Source organism: Anabrus simplex, chromosome 2 (genome assembly GCF_040414725.1).
Source record: "Anabrus simplex isolate iqAnaSimp1 chromosome 2, ASM4041472v1, whole genome shotgun sequence".
In the NCBI taxonomy this organism is placed as follows: Eukaryota; Metazoa; Arthropoda; class Insecta; order Orthoptera; family Tettigoniidae; genus Anabrus; species Anabrus simplex.
The window spans coordinates 333535688-333557720 of record NC_090266.1 but is presented as its reverse complement, the minus strand read 5'-3'; the positions used below and the strand labels follow the sequence as shown (position 1 = coordinate 333557720).

At 39.3% G+C, this 22033-nt stretch overlaps 1 protein-coding gene across 4 annotated transcripts in view; it reads right to left on the bottom strand.

The window, feature by feature from the left end:
* Nucleotides 1-22033, bottom strand: part of cher (filamin-A) — a 754003-nt gene that overhangs the window by 298379 nt on the left and 433591 nt on the right. For all 4 annotated transcript variants that reach the window (XM_067140703.2, XM_067140704.2, XM_067140705.2 and 1 more), the window contains one exon: nt 613-769. In XM_067140703.2, coding sequence (XP_066996804.1) covers nt 613-769 — 157 coding nt within the window. The remainder of the gene's footprint in view (nt 1-612; nt 770-22033) is intronic.

Here is a 22033-nt window from a genome sequence, read left to right as displayed (position 1 = left end):
TGCAATGACTCCCGTGTGGGCACCCCCACGGGCGACTCCGGCACACCGGATGCAGACGATGGCGCCTCAGATGCTACCGACACTTATTTCAGTGGGCCCTGGCTCCGTCCACGCCTGCCTTCCGAGCCAGCTCCGCACCATGCCGACCCGCATCGGCCACCTGATGTCCAGCGCCACAAAGTCACAAAATTCAGAGGACTACTACTTCCGCAGCTTATTCCCACACTCTGGTGGGGCCGTAGGTGCTAACTGTAGCCCACATGTGAATTCAACCCAATTTTACAGCTGGATGCCCTTCTTGATGTCAACCTTGTGAGAAGGGGGTGTATTCACCATTGTGTGTTTGTGCAGTGGTTGTCGGTGTAGTGTGTTGGGAGTATGTGAAGAGGTGCATATTGAGATAAACACAAATACCCAGTCCCTGAATCAGAGGAAATAACCACTTAAGACTAAAATCACGACCTTGCCGAGAATCAAGCCCTGGGTCTCATGAATTGAAGGCCATGGATCTGACCGTTCAGCCAAAGAGTCAAACTCACAAAATACAAAGTATAACATAACATTTTATGTATTTTTTAAAAGGCGAAAAAAATTCATAAATAAAAGACTTACCTTAACCTGCACTTCAAGATCACCATAACCAGCCTGACTTGTGTCAATGGTGAATTCAGCAGGTATTGAAGCAGGGATACCTTTGTTTGAAACACCAGGTCCTTCCACCTTAACTCTATCAGGTTCAACGCATGGACGCACCTTCATTTGGAATGGACTGTAATGAAACCGGATTGTGTGAGGCTTACAGCTACAGTAACAACACCCAAAAGCAGCCTGAAGAACCCACTATCTCCCAAATGAGAGCTCATAGCTATGTGACCCAAACCACATAGCCATTTGCTTGTTACAGATAATTTTAACCAATTTTTAACATAAATTTAAACCAGAGATAAAAAAAGAAGGAAAGAGGAAAGACAGGTCAGAAGATACCAAAGTTGTGCTGGCTATGAAATGGCTTACACAAGGCCAGTCAGAATACAATGGCTATGGTACATTCTAGAGGCACTGCTCCACTATTTTAATCAGAATCTATTAGTGCGAGGGTACTAGTATTGTTGCTTTACACATAACGTGTAGATATGAAAATCTGTTAACAAGAAAACTAATTTTTCACAAAGTTTATAATAACCATGAAGCAAGTATACATTAAAAAAATAAAAGCCATATTTCTACCCCGATAAGTCCACACGGGAAACAAAAGGTTTGTGTTAATAACCTAAATTAAATTTTTTAATAGTTACCAATCACTGAGCACCTGTGTCAAGTTCATAAAAACAAGTAACTGCTCTCCCAACCTGCACTGAAACAGTGTACCAGATCATCACTTTACTAGACCGTACATTTTATCAGTTGTGATAATGCTCTGGGAACTAACCAGTTCTGTAACTCACAGCTAAGCATGTGTTGCTGTTGTGTATTGTATCTGCTATTTATACTAGCCCACTTTATATTCACAGAAGTAGCTTGAGGAGCAATTTTCATCCTTCAGTCATAACTAGATCCTGGATTATATGTATTACAAAAAATGAGAAATATGTGCATAAATATGCAGCTAAAATTGACAAAATATGTAGTAAAATATGTAATAATTTTTAAAAAATGTAATTTCATATCAAAGCTTTATTTGATGTATTTTTATACACAAAAAAGAAAAGAAAACCGAAAAAAGTTAAAAGTGCAGATATTATTCCACTTCTAATTTTCATTTGGAGGGGCAATTAATGACTAAATATTTTTCCAAATTTCCTACAGTTATTGAATGCCTTCTGTCCGTTAGGATGTTCATATATAGAGAAAAATAACTTTCAACTTCACATGAAGTCACTGGCACATATTTCAAATGAGGAATGATACTGAAAGATAAGTTCTCATTCTCAGGGAGCTGCACAGACTCACTGTTAAGTATTTTGCATAAATTTGAAAAAAAAAAAATTATTCGGGGTTCTTCTTCAATACATCATTGAATTTTACTGAAACTCACCGATTGCTCCCGGCACAACACTCAATTTACTGATTGCATCTTCCACTAGAGACATACACAGTTCAAAAAAATTAGGGGAACATGTTTTGTAACGTCTGGTATCTGAACGTTCATTTGGTAGATGGGGTTCCAATGGTCGTACAGCATACCTTGTGACCTTAGCTACTCAGGGTATGTCAAATCGAAGTTATACTTCATCTTGTAGGCATATCCATGCATTAAACTGTCAGGTGACCCCTCAAAACAAAGTGAAGAGCAGTGCGTCCGTGTGTCGTTGAGAGGTACACAGACTACTGCGGTCATTTCAGCACGTTGTACGTAAACCAGCAAAACCCATGAAACATCTTAACAAGGTTCAAGACACAAGGGCCGTCACTTTGATCCAGGAAGGATTGACTTTTCGTCGTGTTGCTGTGGATCTCAGTGTCTCTCTGTCAGTTGTTCACCGCTTGTGGAATTGCTATAATGAGACAGGCCAGTTCACAAGGAGGGTTGGACAAGGTCCTGGACGCATGACAACCCCACAGGATGACCGATATCTGACCATCTGTGCGTTGCGGCGTCGTTCAGCAATTGCCAGAGAACTGTGACAAGACCCCAGGAGGGTCACTGGAGTCACTGTGTGTGACCAGACAGTAAGGAACCGGTTAAGAGAAGTGTCCTTAGGACCATGATGTCCTTTTCGAGTGTTCCGTTTAACGCAGCAACATTGTGAAGCTCGCCTTCTGTTTGCCCGTACCCACGTCAACTGGCAACTTCGCCAATGGAGACCTGTGTTGTTCACAGACGAGTCCAGATTTCCCCTGACACAGCGTGATGGACGTCAACGTGTATGGAGACACCATGGTGAGCAAAACATGCTAAATGTTGTCCAGGAAGGCGACCGATTCGGACAAGGTTCTGCGATGTGTGGGGTGGCATCAGTATTGATGGCCGTACGGATCTTGTCATCGTCCGTGGTAATCTTGCCGCTGCGGGGTACATCGAGAAGATAATGCTACAACATGTGTTGGTTGCTGCATATGGTGTTGGCCCTGAATTCGTACTCATGCACAACAATGCCAGGGCTCATGTAGCGCGCATCACCAGAGCTGTCTTGCAAGAACTGGACCTTCAAAGGGATGGAATGGTCAGCAGGGAGTCCTGACCTTAATCCCATCGAGCATGTGTGGGATAGGCTTGACAGGGGCGTCCTGTTCCACCAAAGACTCTTCAAGACCTCGAATACCGCAACGTGATCTCCGTCGACTTATACGGAGCATGCCACGTAGGTGCCAAGTTGTAATAAATGCTCATAGAGGACATACACCATACTGAAGCTCTCCAACTGTGATAAAAATCCACTCTGGATGACTGTTCTCACTTTGTTATCGCCCCTATTTGGACATTTCCGTTTGTGTTTTGAAAATGAACGCGAATCCATCTATGTTCTTTTGTATACTTCAATGGTAAAGAATAAAGGTTTAGTTGGTAATATACCCAGGTGTGAGGTATTGTTTTATGAAGCATGGCATACGTTCAAAGACATGTTCCCCTCATTTTTTTGAACTGTGCAGATTCATGGAGGAGCAGTCCAGAAGTTTCTTCTTTGTAATGCTGTTCAGAATCCAACTGAAATGGCTTGCAATCGATGAAGCCACCTTCGAATCTTGAAAGGCACTCGTACACTCATGCACAGACACTGCACTTACAGGAGGAAATGTTTCCACTACTGACTTCACTATTTCAAAATGTTCATTAAAGAAGTTCACAGGTTCTCTCCACATTCTGGTGATAACAGGCTGTGGAGGTAATGGCATATCTGGTAACAATTTCTTGTACTGCCTGCCATAGGGAGATTTGCAGAAAACTTCTCTTGTTGCTGATACTAAACCATTCACTTCAGGAAATTTTTCTCTTATGATTTTTGCATGTAGCATGATTTGTCTGTTCCAGTGGTTTGCACTAAATTAAATAAGATTTACAACACGCACTGGCGTAGCCAGGGGTGGGGGTGGGGGGCTACAGGTGCCGCCCCCCTTCCCCCCAAATGTCTCCTGAAACTAGAGTGAGGATCAGCCATTATTTTACGTACAGTACAAACAACTTTAAAAACTTATGCCGAAATGTTAAATTAACCTGGCGACAAAAAATCTACTAGCAAGGCGCAGTAGCGCCATACATAATTCTCCATATTTGTACTGCTTGAATTAAAGAGAAATGCTTAGGATTGTGATGCAGGAGGATATTTCCCTGTAGAGACCTCAGTATTGAGAATATAACCCTGGGTTGAAAAATTTCAAGAGATGAGGAAAAGGGACGGAACATGACCACCAAGATAACGGGAGCCATGGCCAGAAACAGTTGCAAGCTGTTGCATCATGTCAGCTTTTGCACATCGGTTCCAGGAAACAATGCCCTAGGGATCATGGGGTTGTACCATAGTTGCGAGATGTGCTGTGTTTAAGTTGCAGTGTTCGGAAGACTGTGACAGGATTGCGAGCTGCACGTTAGTTCCTCATTTTGCGCCATATAATTAACTTTTCTTGAAGATGGGCAGTTTTGTCATAAAGCAGCCAAAACTATGTGCAGATGAAATTTTTTTTTTTTCTTATTCTAATAGTAGCAAGACAGATCTTGGATGCATGCCTAAGTTCTATAGGTATGCCCATCTATTTTGTCAAATACCCAGGGACTGATTGGAACCTCAAATGGCACCATCAAAAGTGCAGGTAACTATTTTGTAATTAGCTGGCGTGATAATTCACTTCCAATGGTTCAATCTTCTCATCAAGACGGCCAAGGCTTGAATTGCAGTCAATGCATGAAACATTTTTTTAAACAGGAAGTAACATTCTGTTGATTCGGATTCTACTTAAAACACTAGATCCCATCCCTTACCTTTCTTTAGTACTCTTGAGCCATAACCGCATCATTTATGGTGGTGTATTTTGAGTATCCAACCATTCTTCGGACTTACCTTGTACCTTGAATGGTGAGTGGATGCAGTGGCCTACCCACAACATAATTTCAGTGGGTGGGATATAAGTCCAGGCCAGTAGTGTGGATACAACTTTCCCTTGGAAGGGGTTGTGAAAAGATTTTTTATTTTTTATTTAATTTAGAACTTGCTTTACGTCACACCGTAAGTCTTTTGACGACGATGGGAAAGGAAAGAGCTACTAGTGGGAAGGAAGCGGCCGTGGCCTTAATTAAGGTACAGCCATTTCCTGGTGTGAAAATGGGAAACCACGGAAAACCATCTTTAGGGCTGCCGACAGTGGGGTTCGAACCCACTATTTCCCGGATGCAAGCTCACAGCTGTGCGCCCCTAAGCACAAAGCGATCTTGCCCGGTGGATAGGAAAACAAAGAAAGTCCTACCGAGTGCGGTGATGGATCTTCAGTAGGAATTGATGGTTTTCATTGTTACCATGTAATTATATCCAACAATCGAAATAATAGCTTCTGTACTCTGAACATAAACCACCTGCATTATTGAAACTATTTGTAAAATTGATAATATCGTTTTTCATTCGTGAGGAAGCAGAATCTTAATTTAATTTGTCTTCTTAAAAAAAACTTTGGTACTATGCCCCGTGAAGGTGACTACCTTCCAGGTCACAGATATTTTGATTACGGAAGACTCGAGGCCAACTCTACTGCACCCACAAACGAGGCTGAATCTTCCCCATCCCATGCCTATCTTAACTCTGTCAGTGCCAGGATTCGAATGCAGGATGCCTTAAGTCAAATTCTAAAATAAAGAGACCTAAAAGTAAACAGCCGGCCCCGCAGTGTAGGGGTTGTGTGCCTGCCTCTTACCGGAGGACCCAGGTTCGATTTCCGGCCAGGTCAGGGATTTTTACCTGGATCTGAGGGCTGGTTCGAGGTACACACAGCCCATATGCTTATAACTGAAGAGCTATCTGACTGTGAAATGGTGGCCCCAGTCAAGAAAGCCAAGAATAACGGCAGAGAGGATTCGTAGTGCTGACCACACGACACCTCGTAATCTGCAGGCCTTCGGGCTGAACAGCGGTCGCTTGGTAGGCGATGGCCATTTGGTGCTGTTACGCCATGGAGCTTGGTTTGGAAAACTAAACAGAGAAGGAAGTGACATTCTTGCACGACTCTTTAGCTTTCAGCTAGTTCTTCCGTCCAGTCTCGTGCATTTAGGACAGTTTGAAAATGTACGCCTTAAAAAAATGCTCCTGATAAAACCTTTGTAAAAATACTAACTGCATCTATTTATAACAATAATCCCAAACTCATCCTTTTCATGTGGCTCAGTTGGTTGAGTGCTGTCCTTCTGAGTTCGAGTTTGCAGGTTCAAATCCCGGCTTGGGTCGGTGGCAATTAAAACGGTGTTGAAATGGCAACAGTTCCATGTCGTTGGTTTCTGGCACGTTAATAAAAATTACACGTATGAATATTAGCGTCACAAAACTGTAACTTTATACTACCAAATTCTGTATCCCAGGCTTGTGAGAGAAACTAACAGGACAAGGTTAACTCTACCTAGCACATGTTGCTACGTGTATTTTTCTTTACCTCTCTCTCTCTCTCTCTCTGCTAGGGGCTTTACGTCGCACCAACACAGATAGGTCTTATGGCGACGATGGGATGGGAAAGGCCTAGGAGTTGGAAGGAAGCGGCCGTGGCCTTAATTAAGGTACAGCCCCAGCATTTGCCTGGTGTGAAAATGGGAAACCACGGAAAACCATCTTCAGGGCTGCCGATAGTGGGATTCGAACCTACTATCTCCCGGATGCTATTTTTCTTTACCAACTAACGAAATATATATACCCATACCCCTTACATTCTATATATATACACATGTGTGTGTGTGTGTGTGTGTGTGTGTGTGTGTGTGTGTGTGTGTGTGTGTGTGTGTGTGTGTGTGTTTCTTTGCCACATTATTTGTATAAAATGTCACTTCTTTATAGCTTGTCACATTACCATTATCGTAATAATATTACCGTATTTATTTTATTCTAAACCGGAATATTGCATCTTTAACTATATATTCTTGCATAAATTTCACTTGAACTCTGAATATATGAAATGCTGTAGTTATGTTGGGATGGGAATAAGAGATTGGTGGGGAGGGGGCTGTCGTCCAAGGAGTCCAGACACCCCAGGAGTTTTAACAAATGTACTTTTAAGCATTTTATATATTATGTATATCAATATTAGCTTCCAGAATCCGCACGAATCCACCACTCTTACTTGGATCCAAGGACACTCATTTCCTTTTTATGTATTCTATACCACGTAAACTCTGGAAGTTTGGACACCTATCAAAATAAAATTCTGGATGAAGAACTACCTTAATGGGCCTCCCCCAAACTGAAATCCTGGCTAGGCTACTGCTTACATGGACCCTCTGGATCCAATTTACTTGCTAGGAGATTTGCAATGAAACGACCCAAGGCATTGGTCGGCTTTTCAACGGTAATCCATATGTATGAATCGCCAAGTTCAGCTGTAATCGTTTCCATCATGTCAATATAGCAGGAGTTCAAATAGTTTTTCCGGAGTGTTGATTCATCCTGAATATAGAAGTTGCAATATTTGCGTAGGAGTCCGTGAAACTTCTGCACTCAGAGTTTATACCATGGTATGTTTGCAGCGACAACTGCCGTGCACAAATATTTATTAAATTCACTGGTAGAAGACTAAAAAAGTTCCAGCGCCCCTCGTGTAAGAACTTGCTTCTTCGGCACGTTTTTATTTTTCACATGAAGATCAGTTTTTCAATGCTGTCCTAATTGCGACTTCATGGAGCACCTAATACGTTTGTCACACACTCTGCACATCACGATTTTACCGTTACTTGTAAAGGCTTCATCAATCGAAATCCAATCTCTTAACTTTGATGCTAGTTTGGTTGCGACTGGTGCCAAAGCGATTAACTAACTGTGACTCAAAATATGGTTCGAGCAAGTGTTTCCTTTCACTGGTTGTTTTTGGCAAGCAGTCATCACAGCCGCAAGCTAACTTTCACTTTGTGTCTTTCTCTGTAATAGCAGCTGCATGTCAATGACCTACCCTTCACACTGCACCAATACTTATTAAGGCATGTATAAATCATCAACATAGCTAAGGGATGCGATTCTTTGACAGAATACTACATTTAAACTATCAAATCATGTTAGATGTTCGAGACGTACAAGATTTTTAGTGTATTTTCAAGTGTTTAATTAAAAAGCTTATATCGATGTAAAATTAGTGAAAAAAGAACTGTGTTTTCTTTCAAATGCGCAATATCCTTCAAAATATTTAAAATATGTAATAATGATCAAAATATTTATTATGCATTGAAATATGTAAAAATATGTAACTTGAACCTCCTGGAATAATGGTCCTTTTAGTGTGATTCACTGACAGTTTAGCTTCTCTTGTAGTTACATATATGAGAACAGAATATGTAATTACATATAATCCAGGCTCTAGTCATGACTGTTCTACAATAAACTTTTAAACAGAAAGCTAAAAATCACCTAATCCTGCTATTCAGTCAATTGTGTACTGCCAACTCTCCCATGATTATTAGAGTTGGAATGTAGTATTACCTCATATTATTCATTTACAAACCCACAGAAGATATTGAGAAATGATGGGAAAAACTAGTTTCCTTCTCAACTACGTCATGTGAGAAGAAAGTATGAAAAATTCATGAAGAATAATGTAATTTGTTCAGTTTAATCTTTCAATCATCTGATGTCCACATATACTGATCATAGAGAACATACAGAAAGAGAGAATGTTAAGCATCAACAGTTTGCATGTTCATGTAACAACATTTTACAACATGTGTTAAGCACAAATATCAATGTTTCAATTTAGCAACTCCCAACATGATTGGAGTGAAGTCTGAATAGCTATAATGATAAAATTTTCAGTGCCCCATCCACTTTGTATCTCATTGTCTGATAATGCACGACATTGTTAGTGTGCTTGGAATAGTCAGCTGTTGAAGGTGTTCTCTATTTTCGTTGTGCTAAAGTAGAAATTTCATATCAAATCTGTGCAATTTCATGTCTGAATGATTCAGTTAGTGTAATAAATATTGTGTGGTGGTGCAGAGATAATTAAGATTCATGATATATATATTTTAAATGTACACAGAGTTCTTCTTCTTCTTCTTCTTCTTCTTCTTCTTCTTCTTCTTCTTCTTCTTCTTCTTCTTCTTCTTCTTCTTCTTTGACAGCATAGGATCACTTTAATCAGTCCATCGTTCAGGGCTCTTTGAAGGGATTGTTCGGGCATTGTGGTTCTCCCAGTACTTCTTCAGATGCTCCGATTTTCGTGCCCTTTCCTTGGTTGAAAATATGTGTGTTGTTGGTTTGTTTCGTATAAGGGTAAAGCGGAGGTTTGTATTCTTGAGTTTTGTATTCAATTTTATCTTACTTGTGGTGTCTTCTGTTGTACTCTCTTACTTCTCTGATCCATTTACATCCTGTTGTGGTATTTTTTGAGACGAGATTGTGTTGTACTAGCTGTTTTAGGAAAGGTTATTCCACTCAAGCTACACTTGTAGGATTCCAGCAAGATATAGCAGATATCTTGGATTCAGGAGGTCAAATGGACTGTATCGCGATTGATCTGTCTAAAACATTTCATAGGGTAGATCATGGGAGACTACTGGCAAAAATGAGTGCAATTGGACTACACAAAAGAGTGACTGAATGGGTTGCTATATTTCTAGAAAATAGATCTCAGAGAATTAGAGTAGGCGAAGCTTTATCTGACCCTGTAATAATTAAGAGGGGAATTCCACAAGGCAGTATTATTGGACCTTTATGTTTTCTTATATATAAAAATGATATGAGTAAACAAGTGAAATCAGAAGTAAGCTTTTTGCGGATGATGTTATTCTGCATAGAGTAATAAATATGTTACAAGATTGTGAGCAACTGCAAAGTGACCTCGATAATGTTGCGATATGGACAGCAGGCAATAGTATGATGATAAACGGGGTTAAATGTCAGGTTGTGAGTTTCACAAATAGAAAAAGTCCTCTGAGTTTTAATTACTGCGTTGATGGGATGAAAGTTCCTTTTGGGGATCATTGTAAGTATCTAGGTGTTAACATAAGGAAAGTTCATCATTGGGGTAATAACATAAATGGGATTGTAAATAAAGGGTACAGATCTCTGACACATGGTTATGAGGGTGTTTAGGGGTTGTAGTAAGGATGTAAAGGAGAGGGCATATAAGTCTCTGGTAAGACCCCAACTAGAGTATTTTTCCAGTGTATGGGACCCTCACCAGGATTGCTTGATTCAAGAACTGGAAAAAATCCAAAGAAATGCAGCTCGATTTGTTCTGGGTGATTTTTGACAAAAGAGTAGCATTACAAAAATTTTGCACAGTTTGGGCTAGGAGGAACTGAGAGAAAGAAGACGAGCTGCTCGACTAAGTGGTATGTTCTGAGCTGTCAGCGGAGAGATGGCGTGGAATGACATTTGTAGAGAAATAAGTTTGAGTGGAGTCTTTAAAAGTAGGAAAGATCACAATATGAAGATAAAGTTGGAATTCAAGAGGACAAATTGGGGCAAATATTCATTTATAGGAAGGGGAGTTAGGGATTGGAATAACTTACCAAAGGAGATGTTCAATAAATTTCCAATTTCTTTGAAATCATTTAAGAAAAGGCTAGGAAAACAACAGATTGGGAATCTGCCACCTGGGTGACTGCCCTAAATGCAGATCAGTATTGATTGATTGATTGATTGATTGATTGATTGATTAAGTCTTGAATCCTGCATCCTCATGATATGTCCAAAGAATCCCAGTCTCCTCTTACGCATAGTATCTGTAATAATAATAATAATAATAATAATAATAATAATAATAATAATAATAATAATAATAATAATAATAACAACAACAAGCAGGTTTCCAAAAAGGCCGATCAAGTGCAGAACAAATACTTAACCTAATACCATAAAAAGACACCATATGCTGAGAGGTCGAACCTATGTATCTACATTTGTAGACTTCAGGAAAGCATACGACTCCATCGACCGTGATGTGTTGCTTAACACCCTTGCAGAAATGGGAGTCGATGAGAAACTGCTGGCGATAATAAGGGCAACACCAACTAATACCAAATCCAAAGTAAAATTCCAAGGCGTTCGACAGGGAGATGGGCTGTCACCTCTTTTGTTCAACTGCATACTTGAGAAGGTAATACAGGAGTGGCGAAAGATGTTAAAAGAAAGAAACCTTTACAAATCCGTAAGGACTGGGACAAAGAAAATCGGAGTGGAAATAGATTGCTTAGCGTTCGCCGATGATATAACCCTTATGACAGAAAATTTTGAAAGTGCAACAGAACAGATCAATGTATTGAAGGAAGTAGCAGAACAAACAGGTTTACACATTTCCTTTCAAAAGACAGAAGTAATGTCGAATATCAAAGATGATACGGCACAACTAAACACCAAATATGGAACGATAAACCGTGTTAGTAAATTTAAATACCTTGGTGAATGGATTCAGCAAAATGGACTTGACAAAGAGGCCATAGCAGCAATAATCAAGAAAATGGAAGTCACTTTCCAAACCACCCGCAACATATACAACAAAAAGTGCTTTTCCCTGAACACAAAAATTCGTCACTACAACAATGTCATCAAACCAGTATCGCTGTATGCATCTGAATGCCTTATCCTATCTGAGATATGTTTGCTTGCAGATTTAGAGAGGAAAGAAAGAAAGAAAGAAAGAAAGAAAGATCCTACACACCATACTTGGCCCAAACTACAAAAATGGCATCTACATTAGAAAATCCAGGCAAGAAGTATACTCTAAGATAGAGAAGATCAGGGACACAATTCGTAAAGGCAGAGTTCGCTTCTACGGTCATATACGACGGATGATAGATTCTCGATGGACGAAACGTATCTTCAGTATATTTGACTCGAAACCAAAAACAGCAATGCCATGGTACGTTAATGTCAAGAAAGATCTTAAAGAACTGGGCCTACAAGCAGAAGATGCACAAGACCGAAATCTTTTCGGAGCATCCTTCAAGACTTTTGGGACTTTCCGGGATGAAAAACGGGCAACTGGTGCTAAATGGACAGAAGGACGTCGTGCTAAACATAGTGAGCTAATGCCAGATTGTAAAGTGAGGCTTATCATGGTCCCTAGTTGTTTGATTAGCGAAGCTGAATGAGAATAATAATAATAATAATAATAATAATAATAATAATAATAATAATAGTAATAATCATAATAATAATCTGCCACTGCCCATTTTTTTTTTTTTTTTTGTTCAAACTATTAGAGTAATTCATTTGTATTCCTGCCAGGCTGAGTGGCTCAGACGGTTGAGGCGCTGGCCTTCTGACCCCAACGTGCCAGGTTCGATCCTGGCTCAGTCCGGTGTTATTTGAAGGTGCTCAAATACGTCAGCCTCGTGTCGGTAGATTTACTGGCACGTAAAAAGAACTCCTGCGGGACTAAATTCCGGCACCTCGGCATCTCCGAATACCGTAAAAGAGTAGTTAGTGGGACGTAAAGCAAATAGCATTATTATTATTATTATTATTATTATTATTATTATTATTATTATTATTATTTGTATTCCCTTATTTTTATGCCAGAAACTTTATTTCCAACTGCATGTCTGTTGGTTTCTCCCTTGATTACATTCCATATGGTTCACGACTTATTGCACGACTCTCTAACTTTGTTATTGTGCATTATCTTAGCCGCCCTAAGAATTCTTCGATAGACTGATTTGTAGTTTTTAACATACTTACAAAAATTCAGGTCACAACTCTGCTGTGCTAATCTACTTAGTAATTTACATTTTTGACTTGAAATCCGCATACCCTTCGTGATCCATGGCTTTTTTGAAGTTTCATTAATTACTGCCTTTTTTTTTTTTTTTGAAAATGTAATTCAAATTGCATTAAAAAAATGCTCAAAAAGGTTCTATACTTTTGGTCAATGCTATGACCAAATGTTATTGGAGCCCAAGTTCGGAAGTTTTAGACTTTCAATGAAAATGCCAATGCAGCTGCAGAGAAAAAAAGAGTTAATTGTGCTTGCTTCATTTTGGTTGAATGCTTGTTAACATTCCCAAATTCTAGTTGCAAAATTTGAGCATGATGATCTGATAATCCAAAATTTATATTGGACGCTTGAATTTAGAACAATGGAAATTAATACAAAATAATGTCTATCATTGTAGCTGAGGTGGAAGTTACCCGGGTGGGTGTAAAAATTAAGTGTTTTAGATTACAGCTTTGAAGAACATGCAGTAGTTGTGATGTTGATGGAAGGTTTTCTTAAGCGAAATCTATGTTAAAATCACCACAAAGTATTACTTCTGCGCCGCTATTCCTACCGAAAATGTTATGGACTTGATCGAATTTTCCTAACAAAATCTCCACATCAACATCCGGTGAATAGTACATAGTTAACAGAATTACCCTTTTACGATGGGGAAGCTTAAATTCCACTGAAATTACTTCAAATTCTAATTCAGAATTATGCACTTCAAGATGCTTCCTTTCTTTACTTTCAATTCCTGACTTATCAAAAATACAAACTCCCCAATGGTCTTTATTAACCCGACTGTAATTACTTGCCAGATAATAACTTTCAATACTGTATTAATGAGTTCAAGTCCATCATTATTACACCAATGTTCATCCAAACAGATAAACATAACATCCTGTATTGAATTTAAAATTGCTTGCAATTCTAAAATTTTATTTTTAAGACACTGAATGTTCTGACGAAAAATTTTAACTGCCTATTCCCACCCTCAAAGTCATTATTTAATTCTGGACCCACATTCTGGATTGAAATGTTATTGGGTCCAGAATCTAACACATGTTTCCTGGACTAGACAGTTCTAGGACAGTCTTTCCCTGATCTTTACTTGTAATGATGTTACTTATTAACTTGCTTACATATTACTTCCCCAGACTATTCAAATGCATGCCATGCCTTGTATGAGAAGTTCAGTTTAATTTACTGATGTCTAACAGTGTAACATTTTTGAAATGGCTACATATTTGTCTGAATCTCTCATTTGTGTCCTTGACAGCTTTATTCACAATTGACCAGTCAGTTAAATCATATCTATGGGGCACGTTTGTCACTATCACATTTGTATGGGTCAGCTTACCTAGAGTCCTTTTCAGAATACTTGCGACCTGATGTCCTTCATTTCTCACTACGTTGTTGATTCCGCTGAAAATAACTATGCTATATGATCAAAAGTATCCAGACACCTGGCTGAACATGACGTACAAGTTCGTGGCGCCCTCCATTGGTAATGCTGGAATTCAATATGGTGTTGGCCCACCCTTAGCCTTGATGACAGCTTCCACTCTCGCAGGCATACATTCAATCAGGTGCTGGAAGGTTGCTTGGCGAATGGCAGCCCATTCTTCATGGAGCGCTGCACTGAGGAGAGTTAGCGATGTCAGTCGGTGAGGCCTGACACGAAGTCAGCATTCCAAAACATCCCAAAGGTGTTCTATAGGACTCAGGTCGAGACTCTGTGCAGGCCAGTCCATTACAGGGATGTTATTGTCGTGCAACCACTCCACCGTCCGGCTCCATGGCTAAATGGTTAGCGTGCTGGTCTTTGGCCACAGGGGTCCCGGGTTCGATCCCCGGCAGGGTCGTGAATTTTAACCATAATTGGTTAATTTCGCTGGCACGGGGGCTAGGTGTATGTGTCGTCTTCATCATCATTTCATCCTCATCCCAACATGCAAGTCGCCTACGAGAGTCAAATCAAAAGACCTGCACCTGGCGCGCCGAACATGTCCTCGGACACTCCCGGCACTAAAAGCCATATGCCATTTCATTTAACCACTCCACCACAGGCTCGATCGTGTTGAAAGATGCAATCGCCATCCCCGAAGGGCTCTTCAACAGTGGAAAGCAAGAAGGTGCTTGAAACATCAATGTAGGCCTGTGCTGTGATAGTGCCACGCAAAGCAACAAGGGGTGCAAGCCCCCCTCCATGAAAAGCATGACCACACCATAACACCACCACCTCCGAATTTTACTTTTGGCATCACACACGCTGGCAGATGACGTTCATCGGGCATTCACCATACCCACACCCTGCCATCGGATCGCCACATTGTGTACCATGATTCGTCACTCCACACAACGTTTTTCCACTGTTCAATCGTCCAAAGTTTACGCTCCTTACACCAAGCGAGACGTTGTTTGGCATTGACCTGCGAGATGTGTGGCTTATGGGCAGCCGCTCGACCATGAAATCCAAGTTTTCTCACCTCCTGCCGAACTGTCATAGTACTTGGAGTGGATTCTGATGCAGTTTGGAATTCCTGTGTGATGGTCTGGATAGATGTCTGCCTATTACACCTGACGACCCTCTTCAACTGTCGGCGGTCTCTGTCAATCAACAGATGAGGTCGGCCTGTATGCTTTCATGCTGTATGCGTCCCTTCACGTTTCCACTTCACTATCACATCAGAAACAGTGGACCTACGGATGTTTAGGAGTGTGGAAATCTCGCAAACAGACTTCTGACACAAGTGAGACCCAATCACCTGACCACGTTCGAAGTCCGTGAGTTCCGCGGAGTGCCCCGTTCTGCTCTCTCACGATGTCGAGTGACTACTGAGGTCGCAGCTATGGAGTACCCGGCAGTAGGTGGCAGCACAATGCACCTAAGATGAAAAACACATGTTTTTGGGGGTGTCCGTATACTTTTGATCACATAGTGTATGACGTGACGTCGTTTGACGAGAGTTTATCAGCACTCCTTAAGAGCGGTTTCACTACTTCTGAAAAGGGGACACCTGGTTGAATAAAACCTGTCACTTCACTGTCCGCTCGCAGTTCTGCTAGATTTGCTGAAAGGCCACGACCGTGACTATCACCAAACAGTTTCACTTTGTTCTCCTTCCTTACTTTGCGTAAAGTGCTGAATCTGTTTGTTACTGCAGGATGATTTCCAGATGAATTAGGCCTAGTTGGCGACACTTTCCTTTGCCGCGACGTAACCTCACTCCACGACACACCAATACCATCGCAATTTATTAGTTTATCCACCTCTTCAATCACATTTGCCTTTTCAGACTAATTTTTTAATTACAAGGTTAGCTTCTACCAAATCCTTATGCAGCACTTCTATTATTTTGTGTAGTGATTCAACAGTTTCATGGACAGATGAAGGAGTCATTTTACATAGCTTTATATTCTTTAAACCCATGTAGTCCAAAATAACAGAAGGGCTTAATGATTTACTTTCTTACTTATTATATAATGTATGTCTTAACCTTACTGGTTTTGGTATCTGTATTTTCATTTTTTTTTTTTTTTTTTTAAGTTTCTTGTTTAGTTTAATACTTTAATATTATAAAAATGTAGTTACTGTTTTCATAAATCTGCATTGTATTATAAGAAGACGCTGCATAAAGGGACTTTTCAGTCTCAGTGGCATGTAAATCATGATCAATAAATTCAAAATTCAATTCAATTCTCTCTCTCTCTCTCTCTCTATATATATATTTCTTTTTCCAGAGAGGAGTGATTACTTTCACTACTGAGAATACCTTGACTGGTGTTCTCACCATCTGTAACATTTTCTGTACATCTTACAGCATATTCCACTTTGTTTTCTAACAAAATCTGGGAGCACACATTAGAAGCTTGCACTGCCGAGTAGGTTCTGCAACCATCAGGAAAGATAGGCAAGACCATGAGGGGAGCTCTGGCCTTGGGAGACTTGACTGTTAGGCATGTGGGGAAAGTGTAGCAGAAAGGGAACCTTACCCAGGAATTAGGTTAAGACAAATGTTGAGGAAAGTAGAAGAGGAGGAGGACGGTAAGAAGAAGGTGGTAGTTTTTCAAGTTGGAACCAACAATGTAAGACAAACAGGAGAGGAGGAGGACGGTAAGAAGAAGGTGGTAGTTTTTCATGTTGGAACCAACAATGTAAGACAAACAGGTACAGATACCAACATAGCTGAGGATGTGTGGGATCTGGTTAATGCAGCACAGTAGAAGTTTAAGGAAGCTGAGATTGTTATCAGTGGAATAATGTATGGGAGGGATACTGACTGGAAGGTAGATTTGTAGATCCTAATGGATGGGCAGGAAGTAGGGATCTGTGCTCAGATGGCCTTCACTAAGAATCAGAGTGATGTGCTTAAATTAGGAGATTTGTTCAGGAGGGTTATAGGGAGGTACATTCAGGGAAATGAAGTGGACTAGGGAGTGATGATAAGAGGACAGGGAGCTGAGAGTCAAGTAATTATGACATTAAAATGTTAGTGTTAAACAGTTAGAGGTACTGTAAAGAAAGGAATAGATTTAAATAATTTAATAGATATATATTTACTAGATATTGTAATAGGAGTTTGAATCATGGCTGTTTATCGCAGGAACAGGATAGGAACTAAAAGAGGGAGAAAGAAGAAGGAAGAAGAATTGGTAAGGACGGAAAAATTAAATGAGAAACATGAAATTCTAGGAGTCAGACTAATCTCTAAAGATAATAGGCAACTTGATGTTTTTGGGGTGTACAGATGTGGTAAGGATTGTGCTGATGCTGATTTCTTTGATAAGCTAATCAGCTATGTAATAAATGACACAGAATGGAATGTGATGGTAGCAGGCGATCTCAATTTACCAGATGTCAATTGGGAAGGTAATGTGAATGACAGAAAGTATAACCAACAAAGGGTAAATAAGTTAATCTGGGAAGGACAGCTGAATCAGGAAGTGATGGAACAAACTAGAGGGAAGATTATTCTGGACATGGTGCTGTTAAAAACCAGATGAGCTTTATAAAGAAAATGAAGTGATGGATGGTGTAAGGATCACAAAGCTGTTTTTGTTGTAATTAACAATAACTGCAATAAAAAGGAAGGTTGCAAATGTAGGACTATTTGGCAGTACCATATGGTTGATAGGACAGGCATGAAGGAGTTATTTAAAAGTAATTGCAATTGGTGAAAAATGGTTAAATTAAAATATAAAAAGTTTATGGGACAGGTTTAAAGAAATTGTTCAGGAATGTGAAAATACCCTTAAAGGCAGTAAGGAATGGTGAAGACCAGCTATATTATAACGGAGAAATAAAAGGTACTAAGAAGGAGGTGGAGGCCGGAAAGAAATAGATTTAGGGAAGATTGTGGAAGTACGGAGAATTTGAAGGAACATAGCTAGGAAATTGAACATAGCAAATTTGGCTAAGGATAACATGATGACAAGCATAATTGTCAGTCATCCAAATTTTAGTGAAAAATGGAATCATATTTATATGTACTTTAAGGCAGGAACAGGTTCCAAGAAGGGCATTTCAGGAACCATTAATGAATGAGGGCGTGTATATGTGAGGTTTTACAGAAGGCAGAAGTGTTCATTGACCAATATGTAAAGATTACTGGTTACAAGGATAACGTCCAGGCAAAGGAGGTGACTATTAGTAACAAAGTATTGAAATTTACCTATGATAAAGATATTTACAATAAGATACAAAAGTTGAAAACTATAAAAGCAGCAGGAATTTATAGGATTTCTGGGGATATACTAAATGCAAAGGGTTGGGATATGTTTACTACCACGTCTTCAGTACTTATTTGATTACAGTTTGCATGAAGGAGCTATACCAAATGAATGGAGATTTACTATAGATTAGCCCATATGTACTAAGCAAAGGGTGATATAAATAAGGCAGATAATTATAGGCCAGTCAGTTTGACGTGTATTGCATGTAAGCTTTGAGAAAGCAATCTTTCTGACTGTATTCCACATGTTTAAAAAATTACTAACTGGTGTGATAGACGGCATTCCCAGAAAAAGAAAATGTATTTCACTAAATCTCAACCTCTGGGATTCCAGCAAGATGTAACAGATATTTTTAGGTTTAGAAGGTCAAATGGATTGTATCGCGATTGATCTAACCAAGGCTTTTGATAGCAAAGATTGTGGGAGACTACTGACAAAAATGAAGGCAAATGGACTTAATGGGTGGCTACATTTCTACAAAGTAGAGCTCCGAGAATTAGATTAGGTGAAGCATTATCTGATCCTGTAATGATTGAGAGGGGAGTTCCACATGGCAGTATTATTGGACCTTTATCAAAGAAATGGAATCAGATATAAGGCTCTTTGCAGATGTTATACTGTATACAGTAACAAATAATTTACAGGATTGTGAGCGACTGCAAAAAGACCTTGGCAGATGGACAGCAAGTTTTGGTATGAATGAAAAACTAGATGAAATGTAATGTTTCACCAAGAGGAAAAGTCCTCTCAGTTTTAATTACTGTGTTGATGGGTTGAAGGTACCTCATGGGGATCACTGGAAGTACCTAGGAGTTAATACAGTGAAAGATTTTCATTGGGGTAATCACATAAGCAGGATTGTAAATAAAGGTTACAGATCCCTTCATAGTGATATGAGGGTATGTAGGTGTTGTATGGATGTACAAGGGAGGGCAAGTATGACACTGGTAAGACCACAATTAGAGTATGGTTCCAGTGTATGGGACCTTCACCAGGATTACTTAATTCAAGAATTGGAAAAATTATGAGGACATAAGTCATGGCAACTATTTTTTTCTCGCGAACAGGAGACAACACGGAAAATCTAAGATATCTAAGATATGCATTTGGAAATATCATAGTGCCCGAAGACAAATTCTGACTTCAGGAGATTCTCGTAGGAAAGTAACAGAACACAGGCCATTGGTAAACATTGTTTTATTATGGTACAGACAGCAAATATACAAGACTACGTACAAAGGTCAGGTCTCCACTGATTACAGACCTTCGAAATAATTACCCAAGGTTTCCATTGTGTGTTGCCAGTGGTGGGGCAGGCGGTGAATACCATTCACTGCATGTGCATCGCTACCGTGTGACACCTCTCTCCAAAATGCTGTTACGATGTCATGGCACGGCATGCACACCTAATGCATCCCGCAACTCTGCATGGCATTGACGTGCATTTCTGCTGCGGAGAACTGCTATTTTAATATACGATCATTGCTCCTGCTTGTTGATTTCCATTTTGAGACACACTTGCTTACACACTGAACTTGGGGGCATGCTTAGACCCACACTGTTGTTTACATACACCATCTAGTGGCATCATACACAAGTACATACCATACGTTTCCAAATTCATATCTTAGATTTTCCGTATTGTCTCCTGTTTGCGAGGAAAAAAATAGTTGCCATGACTTATGACTTGACCTATGTAGAAAGAATAGCAGCACAATTTATTCTGGGCAATTTCTGACAAAGAGCAGTGTTATGAAAATGGTGCTAACTTTGGGCTGGGAAGACTTGGAAGAAAGGAGACTACATGCTTGACTAAGCAATATGTTCAGAGCCGTTAGTGGAGAGATGGCATGGAATGACATTAGTAGTGATGGTTTGTAAAGTAGGAAAGATCACATTATGAAGATAAAGTTGGAATTCAAGAGGAAAAATATGGCAAATATTGTTTATAGGAAGAGGAGTAAGGGATTGGAATAATTTACCAAGGGAGATGTTTGATAAATTTCCAAATTATTTGAAATGATTTAAGAAACAGTTAGGTGAACGAAAAACTGATCGGGAATCTGCCACCTGTGCGACTTCCCAAAATGCAGATCAGTGGTGACTGACTGACCGATACAGCCTCTCTCAACCTCTGTCGCTTGTTCATACTAATGTCTGGTATGTTTTCAAGGTATGTCTATTACTAATCCACCTATCACGTATCATTCATGTTGCATCACATGTGCCTTTCTGAGAACTGATCATACAAGCCACACAAAGAGCAAATGACGAACCCTTCTATGACACACGTGTTATTTTGCAAATGTCAATTGTATTACCATAAAAGTAGTTAGTGAAAGTCTCTCATGGTTACCGATAGGTCCTCATCAGAAGCAAAAAATTTTTATGTCGGTCAGTAAATTTTAAGTTGGAGAGATCAAATCAGGCAAAAAAATAAATCCTGGATGTAGTTCCTGAAATGACTAAATATATGCATGATTATCTCCATTACTTGGCAATCTTGAAAGGACTTATTCTACAATTAAATTTGAAGAAAGAAATGAATCTAACTCCAAACAGAAAAAAGTTAAAAATACACTTTTCTGATATAGTATGTAAACAAACTTCTACAGCAAAATAAAAATAAAATATGTTTTTGATAAAAGAATTTTAGCAGATTTAAGAACTATCTGCAATGATGAGAGGCTAAATTCTTGGTCGAAGATACATTATTTTTCATTACCAAGACACAGCTAGGGTGAAATTAATTCATTTTCCTTCTTCAATCAGTTAATACTGATCTGCATTTGGGGCAGTCGGCCAGGTGGCAGATTCCCTATCTGTTTTCCTAGCCTTTTCTTAAATGATTTCAAAGAAATTGGAAATTTATTGAACATCTCCCTTGATAAGTTATTCCAATTCCTAACTCCCCTTCCTATAAATGAATATTTGCCCCAGTTTGTCCTCTTGAATTCCAACTTTATCTTCATATTGTGATCTTTCCTACTTTTGAAGACAACACTCAAACTTATTCGTCTACTAATGTCATTCCACACCATCTCTCCACTGACAGCTCGGAATATACCACTTACAAGTAATCAGCTTCATTTTCCGTATCAAATTCTAATTACAGAGACTTACAATAATTGAAAATCTTCCACCTTTTTGATACTTTTTATTTGCTTTTTATCAAATTAATTAATTATAAACAGTACATGTTTCGTTCTTATTTGAGAACATCTTCAGCTGTTGTATAGCTTAGGTGAATCACTGAGTTTTTGAGTACATTATTTTCAGGTACCTTGTTCCTCTTAAAAACTATTTGAATATAAATTGAATTAAAATGATATTAAAGCAGTGTGGTGGTTAATGGGTTGATGAAATGAGACAGGATGAATTCATATTTAGCCTACTTAAAAAGCTATATCTATTCATTTGAATACTTGTTGTTAAAAGTTTCAAACTCTGTTACACTAAAAAATGTCTGTCTTCCAGTTAAAAG